This window comes from Drosophila ananassae, chromosome 3R (genome assembly GCF_017639315.1).
Source record: "Drosophila ananassae strain 14024-0371.13 chromosome 3R, ASM1763931v2, whole genome shotgun sequence".
NCBI classification, from domain to species: Eukaryota; Metazoa; Arthropoda; class Insecta; order Diptera; family Drosophilidae; genus Drosophila; species Drosophila ananassae.
The window spans coordinates 27,875,304-27,898,311 of record NC_057930.1 but is presented as its reverse complement, the minus strand read 5'-3'; the positions used below and the strand labels follow the sequence as shown (position 1 = coordinate 27,898,311).

General features: G+C 44.3%; 1 protein-coding gene across 1 annotated transcript in view; it reads left to right on the top strand.

Annotated features, from left to right (window-relative positions):
- LOC6497815 (neural cell adhesion molecule 1) overlaps nucleotides 1-23,008 on the top strand; it is a 63,145-nt gene continuing 40,137 nt past the window's right edge. Inside the window, exons 1-2 of the mRNA XM_001961467.3 lie at nucleotides 1-705; nucleotides 8,113-8,598. Of these exons, the coding sequence (XP_001961503.2) occupies nucleotides 8,382-8,598 (217 nt within the window). The 5' untranslated portion in view covers nucleotides 1-705; nucleotides 8,113-8,381. The remainder of the gene's footprint in view (nucleotides 706-8,112; nucleotides 8,599-23,008) is intronic.

The following is a 23,008-nucleotide window of genomic DNA, read 5'->3' as shown; positions in this document are numbered from 1 at the left end:
AATCAGTTGAAGCTCAGCCGTCGGACAGTTTCGAACGTGTTTGCAGGAGGACGCTGACGCTCGTCGCGCCAGCCATCGAATAGCGAAGTTATCGGTCTCGTCCTGCTTAAAATCGGGTTCGGAGTCGCGTTCGTAGTACTGGGTCGGTGTTGGCGCACAAATTGTGCCGCCAAGAGGACAAATTAGCCGAATCAATAAGCTCAAATTAGAATATTCCGCTTTGCGAGGGAAACTGCACTTTCCCAGCGACTCCGGGCGGGGAGCTGGAAGTGCTTGCGTGCCTATTTAGCCGCGACTTCGCCGTCTCGAGAAAATCGAAACCAAGAAAATCATGCGACACACTCAACTCGCAGCTGATACTGTTGCACACACAAACGCTCCACTCCGGCTCCGCTTAGACGCTTTAATTGGCCCGCTCTCGTTCGGGCCACACATTAAAACCTGCCACAACTCCGAAAGCAGCAACTAAGTATTCGCAAGTGTCCTAGTGTCTTGTGCCAGTGTGCGTGTTTGTGTGCTTATTTGTGTTCTGATGGTCACGTGGTCAGCTCCAAGTGGCCCACTGCCTCCGACTTGTGCGTGACAGAAGTCCAGCAACTATACCAACAGCCAGCCACAGGCAGCAGCAAAAATAGAAATAAAATAACAACTACTACTGCAATAAAGGATTATCCTGCGTGGGACAAATTTAAATTTGTTGGCCAGGTAAGTTTGTCTCACTTTTTGCTCTTTAAGAGTGACTTTTTTAGCTTTTTGCTGCAAACTTTTCAAGCCAACATTGAAATCGCCTCCCTCATCGTTCGTGCGTCACTGAGAGAAAAAAGGACTTCCACTTAGGTTGAAGTTTAATGGCCACTTGGGGCCGTCTGTCCGTGTTCCGCCTCAGAGCCACATTGCTTTAATTTTGCTTTAAAACTTAACTTTAAAATGGCAGTTTTTTTCAGTGCGTGAGTTGTGGAATTCGCGGTTTTAAGCTCTTGTCTCGATGCGCCAGTTTTTCACTTTTCCCGCCCCTCCGCTTATCCCCCAGCACTCGCAACTCCCAGTATTCCCCAGTGATCTCCTCACCTTCCCGGCTGCATGGCTCTTCCGCGGTGCCTCTGGCCTGAGCCGATTGTCGTAACTTAAAATGCGCCAACTGACTGCCAGAAAGTTGCCAAAAACTTTGGCCTAAAGTTTATTTACTTTTTTTTTGTTGCCGTTCCTTGCTCATCTTTTTGCTGCCACCACCTATTGTCTAGCAATCCAAAAGCAGAAGAAACAATATGAGAAGAGCGAGCAAATAGAAAGTACGTTCGAAAAATTTCTAATTCTGAATATGAAGTTTTTGAAATAACATTAGCTTGGAATATTTAATTTTGCACATTTTTAAATGTGGAGCTTTAAAGTGGAAAGTGGAGACTGAGTGTTGGGCTTAAAGTAACAATATTTAATAATGCAGTGTTTTTGGAAAAATAAACCAAATAACTTTGTTAAAATAAACAGATAACTTTTTGCAAAAACACCTGCGGGAACATCTGAATTTCACCACGTTCGTCGGTTTATTAAACTTGCATGTCGCTTTTCATTAGGAAAGTGGAAGCTCGTCGAGTTGAAGACCCAATTTTAGGAAAGTTTTCCCACGGTTCCCAGTTTGAGTTAAAATAAGTGTAGTAGTTAAGAGAATAGAGGACTGAAATACGTCAAGCTGGTGGAAAAGTTAATGTTTATATTTCGCAGCGAAGCTACGATGTCCCATCTAATTTTTTGACAATTACAATATGCAAATGAGCTACCCTTTAAATCCGATCCGAGCGTCCAAATGGACACGCACGACTTCCCCAAAACTGGGAGATAAGAGCCAGGGAGTCTCGGGGCTTTTGGCTGTCCGTTGCCACAACCAGACACAGATACAGATACGCAGATACAACTTCGTAGGCTGAATTTTTGATTGGCCTCCGCTCACACCGCACTGGAACATTTTTGACAATTTCCAAAAGCTTTATGGCTAATTGAGCTGGTGAGTGTGGAGAAATGAAAGGCCGCAGTGAGTTTCATCTGATACAGTGTGTGTGCGAGCCAAAATTTACGGATAAATGTCAATTACGTGCGTCTGGGGACAGAAATAAGATATAAATTTGGCTCGGTATTAATATTTTCCCATTGGGATTTGCCGCAGCTCGGGGTTAGTTGACACTCGGACTTAAAAAGTGTCCACCGAAGCACAGCGTACGTGTAGGGCTCTGTGCTCCGTATGCATACTTCAAAAAGGCATTACGCCAAACCGTATAAACAAAAGTTACGCATACCCAACCTTTGCCGTTGACGGGTTAATGTGATTTTAATGTACTTTTTCCCTCTCACCCCCATCCCGTACTTCGGCTCATTCTGTACCGTAACTCATCCCCTTAACTCGTCCTTTGGCAAGGAGTACAATTTGGTGTGTACCCAGCGAGTTAAAGTTTTATGCAATTTCATGATTCTTTTTAATGTTTTTAATGTGCATTAAGAAAGTTTTTGTTTGCCGGACAAGTTTTTGCAGTTATGCAAATTGAAAAGTAAATCTCACTCTTTATTGCCTCTGTTCTTTCATATTTAATTGCCACGTAGCGAAAAAAATGTAGAAAATTTAATTATTATCGGCAAACAAAGGATGTAATCCAGCGAGCGGTTTCTATCAAAATTGAATAAACACAAAATATTATCCAGTTGAATGACGTTTTTTGCCGAAATATTTACAAACACTCCGTTGTGGAGCAGAAACTAAATTTTTAATAACATGTGATGGGGAAATACAATGTCAGCCACCAGAAGACGGGCATCGAGTCGTGCTAAGGTCCAGGCTTCTCCTTGCGTGTGGCTGCTTCGCCACAACAATGGCGATAAAGAAAACATTTCCATGCTTTTGAAATCAATCTTCCTAATGACAGACAAACCAAACCGAAACAGCAACCAGGATAAAAGGCGGCTGGTAGACACGTGCGCTTTCCTCTGAATTTCACGCTCAAGTATCTGGCACTTGAAACGGTAATCGATCTGAACAATAACAGAATGAAATGGCATAAAAAATTGTATATTACTCGTCCGAACAACAACCAAACCTGACGTGGCATGAAAACGCACCCACAGAAGCAAACAGATGTCTGCTCTGAGGTTTTCCAGCCAGGATGAGGCGTAAAGGAGCTTTGTCTGTGGATGATTCCGAAACAATTTTCACCTTTTTCCGGAGACGTTTTGAGCTTGTAACGCAGTCACTCGGGGGATCTGTTAAGTTCTCGGAAAGGAAAATGCAATTGTGTTTGTTGGAGGCATTTGGGTGGGCAGGTGGTTCTGGCTTCAAATCCTGGCTTATTCAATTTCCCAAAGAAGGCCATTCAAAATTATAAAGATAATGGATGGAAGCTTTTCAATCATTTAATCAAACAAATAATACTCCGATGAAACTTGGTACAAATCCATCGCACAAAAGTAGGCAATAATCTTGAGAACCTGCTTACATATAGCGACATTAAAGGTGGGCGGCGAGTATCCTTCGAACTCCTTCAGCTGCCCTCTGCATTTATATTGTATATTCAATGATGAGTGTGTTATTTTACCGAACTGAAACATCATTTTCCGCAATATTTTAGCCTTTTACGATGCCAATGCCCGCCCCAGTGCTGGGAATTCGTTCAGACAAATATGGGAGTGTGTGTTTCGGGGCCGGCAGTCTTCATTATTGGTTATACTCCTACGAGTCCTGGAACCCGTCTTCGTCGTCTGGTGGCTTATCTGCAAGTTTGATGGATTTTTATCCCTTTGGCCGCCTTCCGTGTGGGCCTGCCGCACTTTTATTATTCGCTGCCTGTCTCCCCAGCTTGTGCGGGACTCGGAATTTGTTTCCTGCTCGTTTTGTTGGCTGAATCGGTTTGGTGGCTGCTGCTTTGGTGCAGTTTTATTATGCCACCACAGACACACGCATTTTATTTATTGTGTTTTTCCCCCAACTGCCCCTCTCCTTGGCATTTATTTATACTCGTTACATATTCCAACTCGCTCCCTTGGACTGCGCCTGTCTCCTTCCGCTCCCCGCATTTTTTTCGCTTACACTTTTTATTTCACTTTTTGCGGCTTTGTCGGCGAATTTATAAATATAAATGAGTTTTGCTCGATGAAGGTTAAATTGAAATTTACTTCGGTTTCCATTCACAAAAGGCGTCGGCGGAGAAGCCAGCTCTGTCTCAGGAGCCAGTTGTTGGGCTTGATTGGTGCGGCGGGCTCGCATGACGGAGAACCGGTGAAAAGTTGTTTGGAACTCTGCATTTCCGTTCGCTCTAAGGCTTCCCACACTCACTCCTTTCTATGTGTGCGTTTCCCATTTTAATTTTGCTAAGCAAACCGCCGGATATCTCTTTCCTCAGCCCCTATTCAGGCGGCTTTTTCGGGTTTGGGTGTGAAAACTTTATTTGTCTGGCTGCCTTTTGTTTGGTCTTATCATTTGTCAAAAAAAACTTCCTCAAATTGAATATTTGCATAAGTTTATTGAAACAGCCATCGGGAGGGAAATGTTTGACAAAGGAAAGGAAAACATAGAAGGAGTCGCTTTCACCGCCCCTCTCGAGGAAGCTGATTGATACCTCTCGGGCTCCTTGTTACCAAGATCCTTTTCTTGATTCTTGGTTGGCTTATTTGTTATGCTTTGTTTGGAATATAATTCTGGATGGCGCAAGGAAAATTAAATTAAAAACAATATTTTCGCTTGCCTTTGCATAAATCAGTTTTTTCTGCCATATTTTTGTTTATCTTTTCTTTTGGAGGCAATACAACACAAATAGGAGTGTTTTTAAGGTAAAAAAAAAAACTACGGATGGCGTGTAGTGTACTGTTTTTATGCCATTTTTGCAGCCATGGATTGTCCAATAAAACAAACCATTTTTGTTGCCACTCTGGCATTAAGAGCTTAAGTGAAAATTAATAGGAAGCCATATTTTGTGTTATGTTCTATTCCCCAATAACATAAACCGCTGTCGCCGCTGTTGGCATTCATCCACAACCGGGCCATCAAAGTTAATCAAACAGGACCCGGCGACGAGCCCGAAACAGTTTGATTGCACAGGCTGACCGCAAGTACGTATAAACAATAAATACATGAATATGTGCGAATGCCCGAAGAGATATTTCCTGGGCGACCACATAAATTTCAACGGCTGCTGCGGCACAAAGCCAGTGGCTTAAGTGTTGGCCATATCTCACCGAGGACTGGCCCCGCCGTACATAAATACATGGGTGATACACAGATTCGTTGGCGAAATGCTCGCACATCGGACAGCATTAATCTCAACGACACTAAAAATCAGATATGGCTCTATCGGATCGTTCGCGCCGCCATTAATGTCATAATATGTAAGCAATTTTCTTAAATTTTTCGCATATTAAACGATTTTTCCATTAATAATGCTCGGAGGGCGCAAGATGTGGGGGCTTGGGGGGCCACACACAAAATGTATAAAAACGAGAGAAAATTCTGTGCATGTTCCGAATGATCGCTTCAATAACCACAAAGACCATAAGAAACAGGCGAAACAGGGCCTGGGATGGGGATGTAGATGAAGTGACTGAGCGAATGAATAACTGAATGAATGACGGGCCGTCGGAATGACGGCCAGACCAAGTGCAGGGCAGATTGGAGTGACGGGCCGGGCCGAGGAGGCGAGTGAGACCTAGAGATTGTTTGTTCTCCATGGCCCTTTGCACATGATAAAAATTTATTTAGACCAAATAGAAAAGAATGAGGCTAGCGGGAATAATAAACTACAACAGCCAGCCGGGCCAGTCGAGCCAGACACAACTGTGAGAGGGGCAATTGAGGGTCAGGAAGTGCTAGGCAGCCATTGACAGGGCTCGGGACATGGAATGCCGCAACTATTGTCTGGACTGTCTGTGTATGAGTTCTGGTTTCGCTCCGTGGAAGAGATCCTTGCCTGGGGCCCTCTCCTCCGGTCCTTCAGACTGCCCGTCAGTCAGCCACTGAATAGCAGCAGCGACAGCATTGCCGACTACTGCATGCAATAAAATGTGTCTATCAAATATATCCTTTTATTCTCATTCCAACCTAACGTATGCCTAACGTTAATTCTGTCTCTTGGGCAGAAAGCTGAGTTAGCCAAGTCTTGATTAAGGAGCGTACATTTTAAACACAAGATTTAAAGCCAAATAGATTGAAGGATAATACCAGAACTTCAGGATTTTATATATAATTTTGTTATATTTCACACATTATTTAGGATATTAGGAAATATCTCAGTCGCATCCCTATAATACTATTTTCTAATACCCCTCACATATTTAAAAAAAAGGGACTGTACCATGCGACCCTCTGTGGTTGTCTATTGGCGGGTTCTGCTGCTGGTCACTAGCTCGGCTGGTCGACGTTTCCGTTTCCGCTCGCTGTACGCCATGTTGATTTTGCCATTGGCCTTTTGTTGTTCCTGTTGTGTGCCATGGGCTCCGAGTGCGAGTCCTTTGTGTGGGTTAATGTGCGCACTCGACTGTGCGCGAATTGCTCAAGTGTAGTTCAAGTTGCGCCCCTGCCCTCCCCCGCATTATGTGTATTTTTTGCCCAGTTCTTATTTTTCGAGGAAGGAAGATCCGTAAAAAATGTTTATAATTGCCAGCCGGACCATTAGTTTTATCATCATTATTTTGAGTGGTGGGTGGGGCGGTTGGACGTTGTTATTATTACTATATTGCTGTACATTGACACCTTTCCGACAGTGTCCCTCGCTGCTTATCTCCGGCCCATATTTCTGGCCGCTTATTGCGCTGTCTTACATTCTTATCGTTATGAGGAGGAAGGTCCTCCCGATCCCATCTTCCAACTTGACGACACTCGACGGACACGTTGAAAAAATGACAATGCCAATGGCGAAGGAGACAAGGGGCAGGAAACTGCGACCGGGGGCGGCCGACCAAGAGGAAAACTTGAAAAATTTCTTCCCAACATTGGGTTGATTTTTTGTCCGGGCCGCCTTGTAGCCTATTGATTTGCCTTTTTGTCTATGCCATCCCAGGGTTAACATCTCTTCCATCTCTGTATCTTTTCCCGCCTACCTTTTGTGTCTGTTTATTGGCGCTACCTTCCCTCCTTTGTCAGCTCCTGGCCTCCTTTAAGTTGTGTCCTTCCCAGCCCCAGCCCCAGTCCTCCCCGCTTTGTATATTTGCAAATCATTATTATTTTCAGGGGACATTTTTTCCGAAGAAGCGAGATACATGAGATGTCTTTTTGTTTCCCCAGTCGTGTGTCAATTTTTTTACCTTTATTTTGTATAAGTTATTTTGCCTTTTGAACGGGAAAAGGAGCGATATTTCTCGTCCTTTGTTGAATATTGCTTATGGCGAATTTTATCATTGGTTGCCAATCTACGGTTGGTTAGGGGGCAGAGATGGATGCTGGCCGAAGGTAGGGTTGATGAACGGAAATGGCATTCTTTGTTGTTTGTCTTGGCGCTTTATCTTACCTTTCATTCCCCGAAAGGTGGAATAGGTTTGGGAATAATACAAATGGCAGATGTACTGCAAGATTGCTTAAAAATGGTTAGGCTTTAGTACATATTTTTGTTACAGTTTTAAGGAGATCATAGGCAACCTGGTGCGTACCTTGACTTTATTATGAAAATCACTGGTTTCACAAATCGCATTAAAAGTTGAAGAGTTGTTATATTTTATTATTCCACTCCGGCCTTTCGCTTCAGTAATTACTCTCCCTAAATTCCATGACTAATGTTGTCAAACCACCTTTGATTCGCCCCCCAAGAGCCCAAAAAACTTTGCGGCAAGGTGACGAACTTGCTCATCTATCTTTGGGAAACTTTGCCACCGAAATTGAGTTTTTCTTCCCCCACACTGCAGTGAGAACATGAACATCTGTGTGGTGGCGGGCAGGGCGCGTCGCCTTACAACTCGATAATTGCGGCTTCAACTTGACTTTAACAAAAAAAAAGTAAGAAAAAAATGAAAAAAAATTAGAGTGGAATAAAAGAGCAAAAAGAAACTTGTTCAACTTTTTAACTAGCCTCCAAACTAAAAACTTTTCAATACTCAAGCCAATGGAACCGATGGATTCACCAGCACTCCTCTTTCTTTTCTCAATTGCAGCTGCTGCCACTGGGAGGGCGAGGCCCCGGGAAAATCGAAATGTGCTTCCATTAGAAGGAGGTCGGGAAACTAAGGCTGGAGGACGGATCTGGAGGAGCGGCGAAATAATAATAGCAAGGAAAAGAGTGCAGCGCAAAATCTGCAAACCAAATCCAACTTAAGTCACATCAAATTAAAATAAACAAGCGGCGAAGGGTGAACGGAAGGGAAGCCAGCGAAAAATTATAGAAAAATATATATAGTGGAGAGACCGAGAGGAGAACTGGAAAATGAAGTGCAATAAAAGTCAAATGGCCACGTTAACAATGTGGAAAATTTTTATGGCCCTGCTCCTTGCGATAGCTCTGCTAATGCCGGTCACATTAGCGCGCCTGCATTCCACTTCCGGCATCGGAATGTCCGGCATGAGCGGAGGCAGCAGCCTGGGCTCCGGCGGAGGCGGCGGCAGCGGCGGAGGGGGCGGCCCATCCTCCAAGGATGCACACGGTAAGTCCACCTCTATCCTTCTTACTTACGTTTGCCTTACTTCTCCTTTTTTGATTATTTTAAATGGCCTTGGCTGCCGGGCTTTCGGCTCCAGACAGGCGAGTACAAGAGTCCTGGCGTCCAGGAGTCGAGTCCAATAAATAAATTTAAATATTTAACTAACTTGCATTCAGAACGCGGGCCACTCGCGACTTGTCGGGAGTTGCCAAAAAAGTAATAATAAAAATAAAACAAAAGCAAGTCTGAGCGAAAAAGAAAGTGGGTGGGAAAACTTTAACACCTCGTTGCAACTGGAGGCACGTTGTCCTGGCACGTGTCCTGGCATTTATGATTTCATTTCGCCCATTGTGGGTCGGCGCCCAACTGCAGCCAGTCCGTGCAGCTCCTCGTTGGTCGCCCCTCTAAACTGTCCATTAGCAGCAAAGCAAATGCTTATGGAATTTTGAACAGGTTGGGAATAAGCTATAAGCAGTTGGAGGTAGACCCACGAAGCCCCAGAGTAATGAGTTTTAAGCTAATACGAAACGGAGCCGGAGGATTAAACAGGTCCAATGAATATTTTGGAAGAGTTTTGGATGAACTGGTTGGACATTAAACTAAAGTTCACCAGCAAACTCAGTGCCCTAGAAAGAATTGTTTTCCTAAGATGGCCTGTCTTGAGATTTGGAAAGCGGGAAAAAGCCACAAATCAAAAGGCACGGCAACTTGCGCAGTAGATTGAAAAGTTTATACTCTTTTTCTCTTGCGAGAATTCTCAGGTAAGCTCTCTCCACGGGTCTGCGGAAGCAAAAACAGCTTTCAGGTGTTTCAAGCTCAGAAGAGCTATTTGACAAAACTGCCAGACCAAAGCTGGGGCTATTTATTATGCCCACAGGATGTAAGCGCACACTCGCACACCGGCACACTCGCACACACATCAACGCACTGGCACAACAAGGTGAACTGCGTAAATCATTTCCACTTTATGCGCTCTCTAAGCCAGACAGTGTCAACAAACTGCAAAGACAGAAGAGGGAAGTGAGATGTGGAGGCGGAGAAAGGGATAAGACCCAGCACGGGAGGCTGCAGGACAAGCATTATGGAGCATTAAAAAGTACGGACGAAAGTTCGGGAGTGTGAGAGATAGCCGGGACAATCTCTTTGGCAGTCAAAAAGTTTGGCCGTTTAGAAAAGTGTCAAGCATTTTATCACACGGAACCTGCACCCTGGAACATCAGAGCGGGAAAACGAAAACAAGCCCTCCACCACACAGCGGCAGAAGCTAAAATAAATCTTTAAGGAGCTCGGCGCCCTGCATTTCTGCTAAGCAGCCGGCAAAAGTATGCAACGATGCCTGGCACTCGGCTGGCTGAGTGACTAACTGACGAATTTCGCAAGCCAGCTCGCTATCTTGCTCCATTCGCCGCACCCGTCCCCGTCTGACGATTTCCAAAAACTTGTCAACGTGTTGAGTGCAGCAGTTACCAAATGCTCCCCCGGAAAAAAATAAGGTGGAAGCCGCCTCACCTGTGCCGCAGTGTCGGATGGCAAACTTTTGTGGCCGGCAACACGTTTCCAGCGACAAAAGCCCTTCCGCAAAAACAAACACGCGGAAATGTGCTGAAAACGAAGTCAGCGCGTCAAGGACCCCGGCGATTGACGGTTTTTGTTTGGCCTGTGAAGACGTGTCCCTGGGCAGGTCGCGAGATTAGCCCTTCACACATAAAAATGTAGCGTGTTGACTTGAAGTTGGATTTATGTTCCATAGTTGACTGCATACTTTCACAATTTTTAAGGCAGTTTCGTGGGAATGGGGAGATGTTTGGGGAGGTTCTTGTGGGAAAATAAATAAGTTATTGTCCTTAAAAGAGAAGGACTTTCCGCAAAAAACTTTTGCTGATATTGAACTTTTAATGAACAGTCCGCCAAGAATTTTTCAACTACGACCATTTTAGATGAGCCTTTCACATGCCTGGCCTACCAAAAAGTTTATACTGACTGCCTTTTGGCAGTCAAATGAAGCGAGTCCTAGTGACAAGCCAGCTACCAGGAGGAATTCCATGATTAGTGAAGGTTGAATGACAGAGAATTTCTAATTACCACCAATTGACAAGGGGGCTGACAGGTGGATGCAGGTGGAAAGGTATTATTTCCAGTTCCAGTCCTCCAATCTGTGGCTTTAATTAACCCGAAATAGAACGGGTAAGTTTTTCACTTTTGGTGGTTTTCAAAGAGTCCCGAAAGAATACTAAGAGGCATACAGGGATCTAATTTCCCTTTGTGTTCATTGAATGTTTGAGATTATCAAGAGATTTCGACACAAAGCATTATATTACATGGTTGCCAGTGAATACTTTCATTGCCTTTGAGGCTTTTAATGGGGGGCGGGTCGACGGGGGCGGTGCAGTCTCGAAATGCTTTGTGCGGAGCATTTCTGAATTTTGTCGCGCAATTTTCGGCGAACATCAAAATGCAGCAGCAGCAGCAGCTTGTGCAGCAAAGACAACAGAATTCAAAGCATTCGCGACAAAAGCCTTTAAACAAAGGCTTGACTGAAACATTCAAAAAACCCCGAAAGCATTGTGGAAGACATGGGGGAAGAGCAGGCCTAGGGGTGGCCAGACGGCAGATCACAAAAGCCTGGATACAAGCGAAACATTCTTGGCGCGTTTCGCCGCCCACTCTCCCCTTTCAAATTTGTAAAGGGACGTTTCGGGCCCCGGCCAAGGAAAATGAAAGTTTACGTGTCGCGGCCAGGCGACTTTCTATACATGCTTGGCTTTGGTTTGCCTAAAAATATACGCCCGAACATTTTCCGAAAGAGTCGCCTTGAAAAGGGGTTTCCATGGAACTGCGGGAAAACGGGGAGCCAACGGCGGTCTGGGGAGTGGAGCATGAAACCAAGTTTCGTTCCATTTCCCCGTCGCCTGGCTCCGCATTTTTGTGACTTTCATTTGCCATAAATTATTTTATGTTATGATTATACAATACATACCAGGCGAGGAAAGAGCCGGAATGGGCAGCCAGGACGCCAGAAGCTGGTACATTTTGTTGTTATTTTGGCGCACTTTAAAGGGGAGAATGGAGAATGGAAATTTAAATTTAATTCATCGAGGGAATATAATGAAAATGAAGACACTTTAAATTAAACTGAATTGTTTGTAATTGTTAGATCCAAGTGCGCATTGACAAACCAAATGAATTAAACATTGAAGGGGTATTCCCTCCCAGTTGATACTCCTGTCTGCCCCAATCAATCACGATTTACTCGGAAATTAAATCCTTTATTGTATACGCAGGGCCGAGGAACGTTCACCCTAAAGTCTTGATTTCATTGAATGAATTATTTGCCGGCTGGGAAGCAATTTAAAAATAGGCCACTTGCCATACCCGCGAATAGCTTAGCGTTCTAGTAGGCATAGCGATATTTAATTCCCCTCGGCCTCGAGTGCCATAAAAGTTTTATACACAAATTGGGTACCTGGAAAAGGAAAATGTTGTGGTTCCAATCCTTTGAGTTGATGATGATGATTTCGTGCCCGAAGAATTGTATAATGGATATCGTGTTTTATAATTAATATTTATGACCGGCAAACATACGAAAATACAAAGAAAAATGTGGAGCCGCCTCGAAAGGCGACCCATGGAGTCAATGCACTTGACCATTCGTATATTGTAGCAAGGATTCCGCTCCTCAGCTGGGGAGCCGTGCCTCGTTTCGTGTCGGTCAGTGATTATGTAATAATTAGCTGTACATTAACTATTTGTAACCATGAAATTCCGTGGGGTTGGCCAGCCCCCTCCCATCGCCAACTATCTGCATAATAAAGGATTTTTTCGTGTTTTGATTTAAGCACGACACCGAAACAAAATACGTAAACATAATGATGTATGCCACGAACTGGGAATACGCTATTCCTCCGTCGGCTTATCTTTAATAAAGAACTGTAATATGTATATTCATTGAGCAATTTAAGCCTAGAGTCGGTAACTTTCTGTCCCCTTTACGGGCGAAGCAAGGCGGAAACTTGAACACCATAAAAGTTCCGATTAAAAAGTTTCCCCGAGCTGTGCGAATAACTTACACAACTTGGTTTAAGGGTATTTTAATGGCCCTAAGCAAATATTTATATTTAATTTTTAGTGCAATTTTTACGTGAAATTTAACACCAAAATAAACGACCGAACAGCAGCACAGGCGGCAGCAGCTGCGGTGGCGAGCTCGGTTTGGACATTTGGCCGAACACGCTGCGTATACGTAATGGCAATTGGAACGTGTCTGTGTGCGTGCGCGGAGGGCGGAGTGTGGGCGGTGGGGGTGCTGGAAAACTATAACAATAAATCTTATTTATGTCTTTTTGTGCGATTTTTATGAGTTGATTTTTGATACCAGCTGAATTTTTCGGGGTTAACTTTTCTAGAATTGAGTAAGAATAGTTTAAATAAATGGTTTGCCGTCGAAATGTGAGCTATAAAATACAAATGCCACGATGGCAGTAGGGGGGATGGGCGGTGAGCCGAGGCAGTTGCAAATGCGTTGGTCACGCTTGGCACTCAGTCTTCTGCCCCCACTACTCCAGCCCCCAGCTCCATTCAAACTCCGGCAACGAGTCTTCTGTAATCTAATTTAAGCTGCCATTAGTGTTTAACACTGGCGTGGCCGACGTGGCTGAGTTTTCTCCCCACGAATTGCCTCTTCATCAATCAAAGGCTATGAAACCCCGAGTAGTGGGGGCGGAGTAGTGGGGCCTGTGCGTGTGCTCGCTGCGTAATTTAAGTTGTGAACTCGAGCAAAACACGCGCCGGGTGCCGGGTGCCGAGTGCCGAGCGCCTCAAAAATATGCTTTGAATGTGGCGCCCAAACATTCATTTGCGGCATGTGTTTCTAATGGGGCGGTGGAGTTGGACCAGGAAGCGCCAGCAAAGCTCTTGGACGAGCAATGTTTACTTAACTAAATTCCAGGCTCTAAATTTCCGGATACGAATATCAAAGAGGGCATGTGAAGAGTTAATTAAAATTAAAACGAAAACCGCAATATTACTTTCAAATTTGATGATGTTAAATGGACCCTAATATCTCCATGCCTTTCATTTTTAAACCCACTCTTTAAAACAACTATATGAAAGTCCTTAATTCTCTTGGGAGTATCTAGCATGCACTGTAGAAAAATTCATTACCTATTATCTATTGGGGCTATCTGTAAGTGGTTGCCCCCACGGAATCGATTTAACCGTTGACGGGCTTTCAGCCATCTCAGCCAAGCTGTTTTCAATGTAAGCCCACCCTCGGAGGAAGTTTGTTTAGAAGGCCAACTGAAAGGGCTTAGGAGGGGAGGCGAGCCGAACGGTTAACATTTGCATACTTTGAAGTAATTGATTCCTAAACTTGACACCTTCGCCCAGCTAAGCAGCTTAGCCAAGTCAAAAGTTAGCGACCCTCGCCCACTCCGATGAGCTTGAGTGGGCACCCTTTCGCAGGTCTCCTATTCCGTTGATAGGCACAAATTTGTGCCAGCCATATTCTCCCCTTCCCTGGCTGTGAGGTAATGCGATCTGGCTCATTAGAAGATTTTGCAGAACGAGTTGCGCCATTTGATTAGTCGCCTTGTTGTGGCCGTTTAAATGCCAGTCGGTCTGGCCGGCTACGCCATTGCAATTAGATTTAAGTGCGGCCAGGGTGCTGGCGAATATGAACAGCAAAATGCTTTTAATTTATTGCGACACTAATATACATTAATGTCTTGGGCCAACTGCTAAAGGACACCCCGAGTGACACCGCCTGAGGTCACCAAAGGGATCCGAAGAAGCTCAGAACCCAGAAAAGCCACTGAAAGACACAGAGTCGCAGACGGACACAGTCGTAGACACAATTAAAAGTCCATGGCCCAGAGAAATGTTAATGACAACAGACTGCCACAGAGTTTGTGCTAGCAGGAGTTTAGTGTAAGTCCTTTTCCCGCAAGCTGCCCCATCCGCACAGAGCTCCCCTACTGGCCCTCCAGCCGCCGCTGGTAAATGTTCCGCCGTCTCAGCCAAAGCCTGCACAAATTTTTCGAAACTACCGTAATTTGCATATTTTAAGTTGACTTTTATTGCATTAAAAATGGTAGTGGCTTTGGCCATTCCGGCCTCGGACCTAAGGGCGTTGGTCCCGACCAAAAAACCAATTCACAGTGGGATAAAACCGGCAATAGTTGTTTTCTTTATGAATTTATAGGTTTATGTTAAATGGAATATTTATTTTTTTAAATTTTTGTTGGAGAAAAATAGAATCAAAACTTATTGATCTACATTTTTTAATATTAATATCATGGATCTTTTTTATCTTAATTGATTAAGTTCAGTTCCTCTTGCCAGTGTGTCTCAATCCAACTCTGTCTTGGCCTTTCAGCCCTCCCAATCTTGGCTTTCCTTCCACTGGGCCTGACCCTGGGCAAACTTGTGAGAGACAGATTGCAGAAATACAATTAAAATGTTTTAGTGAAAATTAACTGCAGTTTAAATAAAATGCTATGGTGGCCAGTAAAATACACAAAGTCTTCCTCTCTTCTATCCGTCTTGTTGTATCTGGTGTTGATGATGATGACGGTTACTGTTGCTCGGTGTTTCCCTTTGGTGGTTTTAGTGGTTTAGGGTTTTACGTTAAGTATACGCACTGAGTGCACAGTCAAGCTGAGCTCACCTGGCCGAGAGCTCAAAGATGTTTGCCCCGCCCAAGGTGTTCGTTTGCCAAGGCGGGGCTTGAGGGGATTTTGCAATTTGTTGGACTTCTTCTGGCTCGTCGTCGCCAACATCGTCGTCATCATTACCATCAACATCTGCTTGTCTTCTTGGTTGTATTTTGTTGCTGTTTTGCGGCTGGCCTAGAAAGTTAATTGAAAAAAAAGACAAAGAACGAGAAAATGTACCGAAGGAAAGCCAGCGAAGTGGATGCCGGTATGAGAAAAGGTTTAGTTTAAATAAACTACGGAGTGGGCCTGGTTCATTGAGGTGACTGTGGTTATGGGCCGGCCAGGTGTTTCCGACATGCAGCGGCTTAGCCGTGTAACCACCATCGTTTAGACGTTTTTAGTGTCCCTCCCATTGAGGGAGGCAGGGGTCTTAGAAAACTTGAAATTGACTCAGCCGGCCTTTGGGGGCTCATTGTGGATGAAATCAATGGGGAATAGGGCGAAATTAGTGGTGCGGGGCGAAGGGGCATTGAATGGTAAAATAGGAAAACAAATCGATAAAAATATTCAAAAGAAAACTGAAAATACTGTAATGAATATACAGTAATAATAGCCTCCATATTTGTTCTAACATTTCGCTTCAGCCTGCTCTTGTCTTAATTATTTAGCAACCTTCAAAATCCAATTAAACTTTGTAAGGCACTGCCAGTTCCTAGCCCGCTTTCCTTTGTTTCCTTTGTTGTACGTGATGTATGCGCAATTTAATTTTTAATTGCCCAAAAACGTGCACAAACACCCAACACTTTAGCAATTCTGGGGAATTATCGCACTGCGCCAAATCGACAAACAAGAACGGCAAAAAAAGCAAATAGAAATTCAAGGCCCACACGTCTATAACCTTGAACCCCGGCTGACAAAAACAAGGAGAATATGTTGAGAAAGTGGGAGAAGCGAACAACAGCATTTGGCTTTTGGCGTAACTTAATACAAGGACATTGTCTTTGGCTCTGTCGTCCCGACAAAAGTCGCCTGTCTGCGCCTAAACGTGGGCAGCGTTTAGGAATACCCTTGCCTTAAAAAGGGCTTTCTCATTTTTTAGATTGAATTTAAAAACTTTTAAGTACATTACTTCCCCGGAAAGAATACAAAATTTAATGATACTCTTCAGTTTCTTTATGTAAGGTTGTAGTATTTTTTATACTCTCCAAATAAAGGAAGTTCCTAGTCGTATAGGGCTTCTGCTCAGGCTTTCTTTCTTGTTCTGTATGCCCAGCGCTTAAATTGCGCTTTGCACTAATAAGCAAAAGTGTCTAACGTAGCGTAACTAAATGCGAAAGGCAAACATTTCATTAACAAACACGCACTAGAAAGGGTGGGATGCGAGGGATCGAGGCTTTCGGGGATGGTCCTGGCAGGGGATAGGTTGACAGTTATGTGTGCTTTGTATATATTTATACCATCTCGGTCTTTGCGCCGAAAAGGGCTACCATTTTGTCGAGCTCGCACACATGTTCACACACACACACACACTGGCACGTATGTGTCCTTTTGCCTTTTGCTATTTTCGTTTAACGCGTCTGTGTGTGCGAGTCGAGGGCGTGTTTGAAATTTCATAATATCTTTCATTTCATTCTTTTTGGCTTTACTTTATTTTAAGCTCTTTGCTTGATTAGAAGGTGTTGGCATAAATGTCCTTTGTGTTTGTCGCAGCGCCAGCAGGATCACTGAGAGAAATATGTTTAAATGGGAAGGTCTCAGGGTAGAGTAAAAAAAAGGTAAAAGTCATGTGAGAAGTGTTAATACATTCTTAAGTGAATATTGACTTACAAAGAATTTTGACAAGTGTCAGGGTATCTTTGTTTTGTAGGACTATTCTTCTTAGTTATCCTTCTCCACGTGTAATTTTCCTTTTTGGCAAGTGCCAAGGAAGTTGGTGAAAATTTAATAAAACTTCATAAGGATCTGCAGCGCCCCATGTAACTCAATGGGGTGTGTTTCTTTATACATGCGGGAATTGAGCGGAGCTATGCAAATAAGTGGCTCTACCTGAATATGCATTGAAAGTATATTTTTCCTCCCCCGTCCTCCCACCTCAATATATCTGTATATTGGCAGAGGATACATCATCATATTGCTGGCACCAGACAAGCGCTCCACCTTGCCGTAAAACAAACTTTGTTCAATCCGTCCCGGCGCCCGCCCTGAAATATATTCAACCACAATCAAATTCATCCGCCCCCCGCCGCGTTACATAAGCCACATAAAATTCAGCTCGCTGTTGATTTCTCCGGTGCTCTCGACTCCCGGTTCCCGGCTCCTGGCTCCCGGTTCTCGGGGTGCGTTCAACTTTTACGTATTCAGGCAGCTATAAATGTCATATTTTATCTGCACCCACTACTGCTGCTGCTGCTACTGCTACTGGTTCTCCTGCTGACACTGCTGATGTTGCTCTTCCTGCCACAGTCTGCAGCTAAAAATAACAATTTCTAGGGCAAAACTTTATTAAAAATTTATTTAATGTTTACCAGAGCTCCTGGCTCGGCTCCTGCTGCTCCTGCCTTTTTCGCCTTTAAGTTTCAGCCAGAGCTGTGAGGCTGACAAGTAGGCAACGCTTTGGGGTTAGCCAGTTTATGGCTGGACCTGCTTCGGTTCGGGGTCAGCAGAGCCAAGGGCATTTCGAGAAACACGTTTTGGGGGGCGGGACGAGTGCTTAGCAACAAGATCAAAGGGATTGAATTGGCCGGAGTGTAGGAGTTGCGAAAAATGTAAATTGAAATTTTGGCTCGATTGGCTCGCAGGAGCGGAAAACTTATGAACATTTTCGGAAGAAATCGAGCAGAGCTCAGCGCACCTTAACCTAGATTCCGTGTTCGTGCTGCGAACAAGTTTCGAGTCTCGTGTTCGTATCATAAATCTGTGTTCATTAAACGTGTGTGTGGCGACACATCCACATACACCTTTGCGTAACTTGGCCGCACCACCTACACCGCAAATCGACGGACCCAGCAGCCACGTCGTGCGACCTAAAAATTCAAAAAATCAATACATCACCAACAACACGAAACTAACGAACAAAAATACAAGCACAATAACAAAATGCGGAAAAAAGACTGAAAAACGTGAAACATTTACAACAACAGTCTGCATTGTGCCATGTCGAAGGGACACTCGGGCGCACACATTACTATTTTGCATAAAATAAAATTTGTCGTTGCTGCTTCACGTTTTGTTTTCGGCTAAGAGGAGGACTCAACATGGCACTGATATATACAAAGCACGTATGTTTCGAAATGTTTCGGTTGCCATTGTCCCTCCGTGGGTCCTCCCGGCTGCTCGTTTGTTTGCCGCCCAGAGACAAAGGCTAAGGGGAATCTCCGTCAGTCAGGCCCACTCAATTTCTCTCCTGGTGCATGCATTGACCCAAATTTGAACAATTGAAGCTTGAAAGAATAAAATATTACTATAGTTTTATAGTGGCTGCCGATAAGCCTAGGGAAGCGGCGACAATGTTGGCGACAGGGAAACTTTGCAAAGTGGATGCCGGCAGGAAGAGCGGACGACTGGAAGCCTGAAAACTGAAAAAAATATAATAAATGTTGACTGCTACTGCCAGAAAAACTGCCAAAGACGACGGAAAACAATGCGGGAATTTTTTGGAAGCTTACAGTCAATATCGGGGTAGTGGGAAGGGTTAATTTTAAATTAAAACTAAAAATATGCAGAAACATGCATCTCATTCGATTGGCGAAACGTATTAATGCATATATTACCGCCCATTATTATTCAAATTTAATTACTCCGACGCTCGGTGCTACAGTTATGGGCGACACTGCCTTTCACTTGCGCTTATGCCATATTTTGTGTCGACTCTGTTGCATCTGAATATTCATAATTCTGCTGATCTAGAAAAAAGTTATGAATTATTAAATATGCACACAATTGTCTCTGCGTCTGGTCTGAGCGACAGTGAAAGGAGACTGCAGAGTTTGGCTTTCGCATGGGGGAATAAAGTCAAAATAAATGCGACTTCAGCCCATGCTCCACATTCCATGCAAATGCTGCTCTTATTTCTATGGAGCTCAGGTGCATAGCTTTAAGTCCGTCTCTCTGGCCAAATCTCTCCAATTGATGCCTCTCCCCCTGCCTTTGTAACTCTAACAATCTGTCATACGAGGCGTATGTGTGATATTTGTCCTGTGCAATGGTGCGTAGCTAAGAGCTGCTGTGAAATTAGGTGACACAATTTTGCTTCCTCATAGTTTTGCATTTTGCTTCATTTATTTTCATTCCTCGCTTCGTATTTTTGTCTCGAATTTAAAATGCACTTTGCTGATGGTATTTTAAATGAGAATTGTTCCTCCACGCACCAGCAGGACGACTGCAGAATATGAAATATGGGAGGATTTTAAAGAGCTTTTGCTTAGGCATGCGTGCGCAGGGATCTGTAGTTTTCTTGCAAAACTTCATCATTAAGTGAGTCCTTTAATTAAAGCCTGTGGATCTCAAGCGGGCAGGGAAGCATGGAGGAAAGGAATCGGAACCATAATAATGAGTTAGTCTTTCCTCTCCGGACTAAGCTGACTCGCCGCTTTATTTTCACTTCTGCTGCCACTTCACACAGCAGGAAGGCTAACAGGAACAATGACCTTTAACGCTCTTTAGCCATTAATGATATTCATGCCCGGCTATTTCCTGGACTGGCCTGGACCTCGGCTCAGCCCAGCTCACTCTTTATTCTCCGCTTTTGTTTTTCTTTTGTCTCCTCTATTTGTTTCTTTCTGCCACATCTTTATACGATATCCTGGCTGCTGGGCGGAGGGAAAATAACTTACAATTGACCTCGTTAGCTGCTGCCCCATGTGTGTGCATGTGTGCGGGTCCTTTCGCTCCGCTCAATCCTGTCTTCTGGGCTGGCTAGTTTGGCTTTAGTGTCGTGACCTCTCAACTTTATTATATCCTGCCATCGCTGGACCACATGGACATGGAGCTGGATGATGAGGCATCAGCTAATACGGATTCAATTACGAAATCCCGGATGAAGACTAGCACGGAACAGATGCAGATGACCCCGTTCTTTACGATACATTTTACTCCAGCTTTTACGGCCCTGCACTTTATACTGGACTTAAGCTTTAAGTGTATTATAATTATTTTCTTCACCCGCTCCGCCCGGACTGCTCTCCCCGCAGTTAATTAAATTGAAATTACACTTCATTTGCGCTTCCCTCGGAGACTCGGAGACGAGCGTTTTTAAAAGGATTTCCGGCACGCGTTTGAGGCGCGCAAATAAATTAAAAGTAATTGTGTTCAGAGTCCTCTGAGCCAATATGGAGCGCCAGCCGAGCTAAACAAATCAACGCACATGAAATTTTCAACGCTTGCAGGATACCCCGAGGCTTCCCCAAGGATCCCAAGCAAGAGAGCAACGGAAAACATAACTTTTTATCTTTTTTTACGAGGGTTTGGTTTGGTTTTTTTGCCTGTTATTGCTATTGTTGTTTATCATGTTATGTATTTGCTATATGAGTCCAATGAGTACATAGTATATGCTTGGCAGTGCCGGTGGCTCCCCATTGGAAATGTAAACATGTCCTTATCAGTGTGTGTGGGGTAAGTGTGTTCGCGCCAGTGTGTGTGCTGTCAAATGTCATTGCCAGTTGGTTGTGTGGCTTTTGACTCAGCATCGGCGACAGCAAACAACAACACTGCTGACACATAACAATAAAATAGAAGCGTTTATATTTTTGTTATTATTTGATAAACACCCTGCAGCGCAATCGGGTAGCCCAGAATCCTTAAAAGAGAAGCACTCCGTTTGATTGTGAAAATGTTGAGTAATTGACTGGACAGTGTAATGTAAAAAATTCTATAATCTATTAGTCTAATCATATATTAATACTTATAGGTGGATTATCCTTATAAGGTGATAGAACCTTTAAATCAGTCTGAGCAATGGAATGGTTTCAAAATTTTCACAACCTGTTCTTCAATTTTCAAAACGCTCTCAAGGCCTCAAGGATCTGCACTAGGTCCTCCCATTTAGAGAGCATCCATGCCGTTATGGTCCTGCCAGGATCATGCTTGCCCTGACCCACTCCGACCGCTGGCAGCCAAAGTCCCGGCTGCCATAAGCCGGGCCGGGACAAAAGCCATCATAATAACTACACATCGGCGATGGCTGTTGGTTTCTTTTTGTGTGGCAGCACTGATGGTTGCTGTGAGCTGGCGCCGGCTGATGGGGTGTGGTAAGGTCGCAGGAAAGTAGGTTGAATATTTGCAATATTTTGCCTCGGCCCCTTTAAACATATCACCGCACAAGTGTTAAAATCGCTCATCCTGTCGACTCGCACAGCTGAGGGCGCACGATGTGGCAGTGGAAGGAAGGCGGATGGCCTGGGCGGACGAAGCTGCGAGCTCGCTATTGAACTTTATGGCCATAACAGCAGGGGTAGATGGAATGGATATGAAATATATACACAGCGCGCGTCTAATGTGCACACACATTTTATATATTTGTGCGAGTGAGCTCGTGTGCTTGCTGGAATGACAATCGCTGTGTTGTGCTGAGCCAAGCGTTTGCAGTCCTTCTCCGCTTTCTAGGCAGCAGCTGTCTGCAATTGTTGTGGCATTTTAAGTCGGCTCAGAGAGTGTGTGTGTCTGAGCCTGTGTGGCATTGAAGCCGATTTAACTCTCAACAATTGCGGGCAATGCGGACAGTAATCGACGTACACACGAACCTCAGTTGGTTCCTTATTGGCCCATAAAAATACCAAATAAATCGAGGTAAACTGTGCATAAACCGAGCTCTTCATGTGCTTAAGCAGGAATTCAAAGCGGATGGAATAATTCACTTGTAGCTCGGAAAAAACAGGATAAATATTTTTCTTCCACATCCAAGTATGTGGCTAGTCATTATAAATGTAAATAAACAGCCAGTCGTGTGTGAGTTTATTTTGATTGAATTAATTGTACTCGCAATTTGTTTATTTTTAATGCATTTTTTATTCAAATAAACAAGAGCCCACATATTCAATCGAAAGCACCTCAAAAAACGTCCTGATTCTCACTTCCCTGCTTCCTTTGAACTGCCTCATTCACGCCGTCCTTCAGCCCGCATTTTGTTATTGCACTGCCCTCACTCTGCTGCTCCAATCATAGCTGGCTGCTCCATTCTGCTGGCCCGCAGAAAAACCTCCAAAGAAATGCCACAAAAGTGTTTACATAGCGTTAAAGCAAAATATTTTATCGACACGCACATGCCGACACCCACAACCTCATCACCCCATCCAGACCTACTTGATTCGCATGTTAACAACTATAAGGAGCACGGACTGGGGAAGGACCAGCTCATAAGACCAAAACCAAAGAAGGCCAAGGCGCAAAAAATTATTGCGCTTTATCTTTTGATTTAACCTTTTGTGCGACAAAAGCTTTTAATATGCAAATGACTAAATGAGCGTCTTGAGGCTATTGGCATGTGGTGGTGGGGCTGTGGGGCTGTGGGGCTGGTGTTGGCGTTAGTTGGTCGGTGGTCGGAGGTTTGGTCAATTGGTACATTTGCACATTTCATTAACGTCGAAGCCAGTGGTGGAGTGTGCCTTTTCCTAACTAGCTGACGTAGGTCTCGACTTCACTTTGATGTTGTGGCAACGTGCCTGTGAGCTGTGTGTGTGAGGCGGATTACGACCAGGGGGTGGGCTGGTGGGTGGCTGGGGGTGTGTCTGCGTAAGTGTTAGTCTGCTCACTCGGCACTCTTCAGC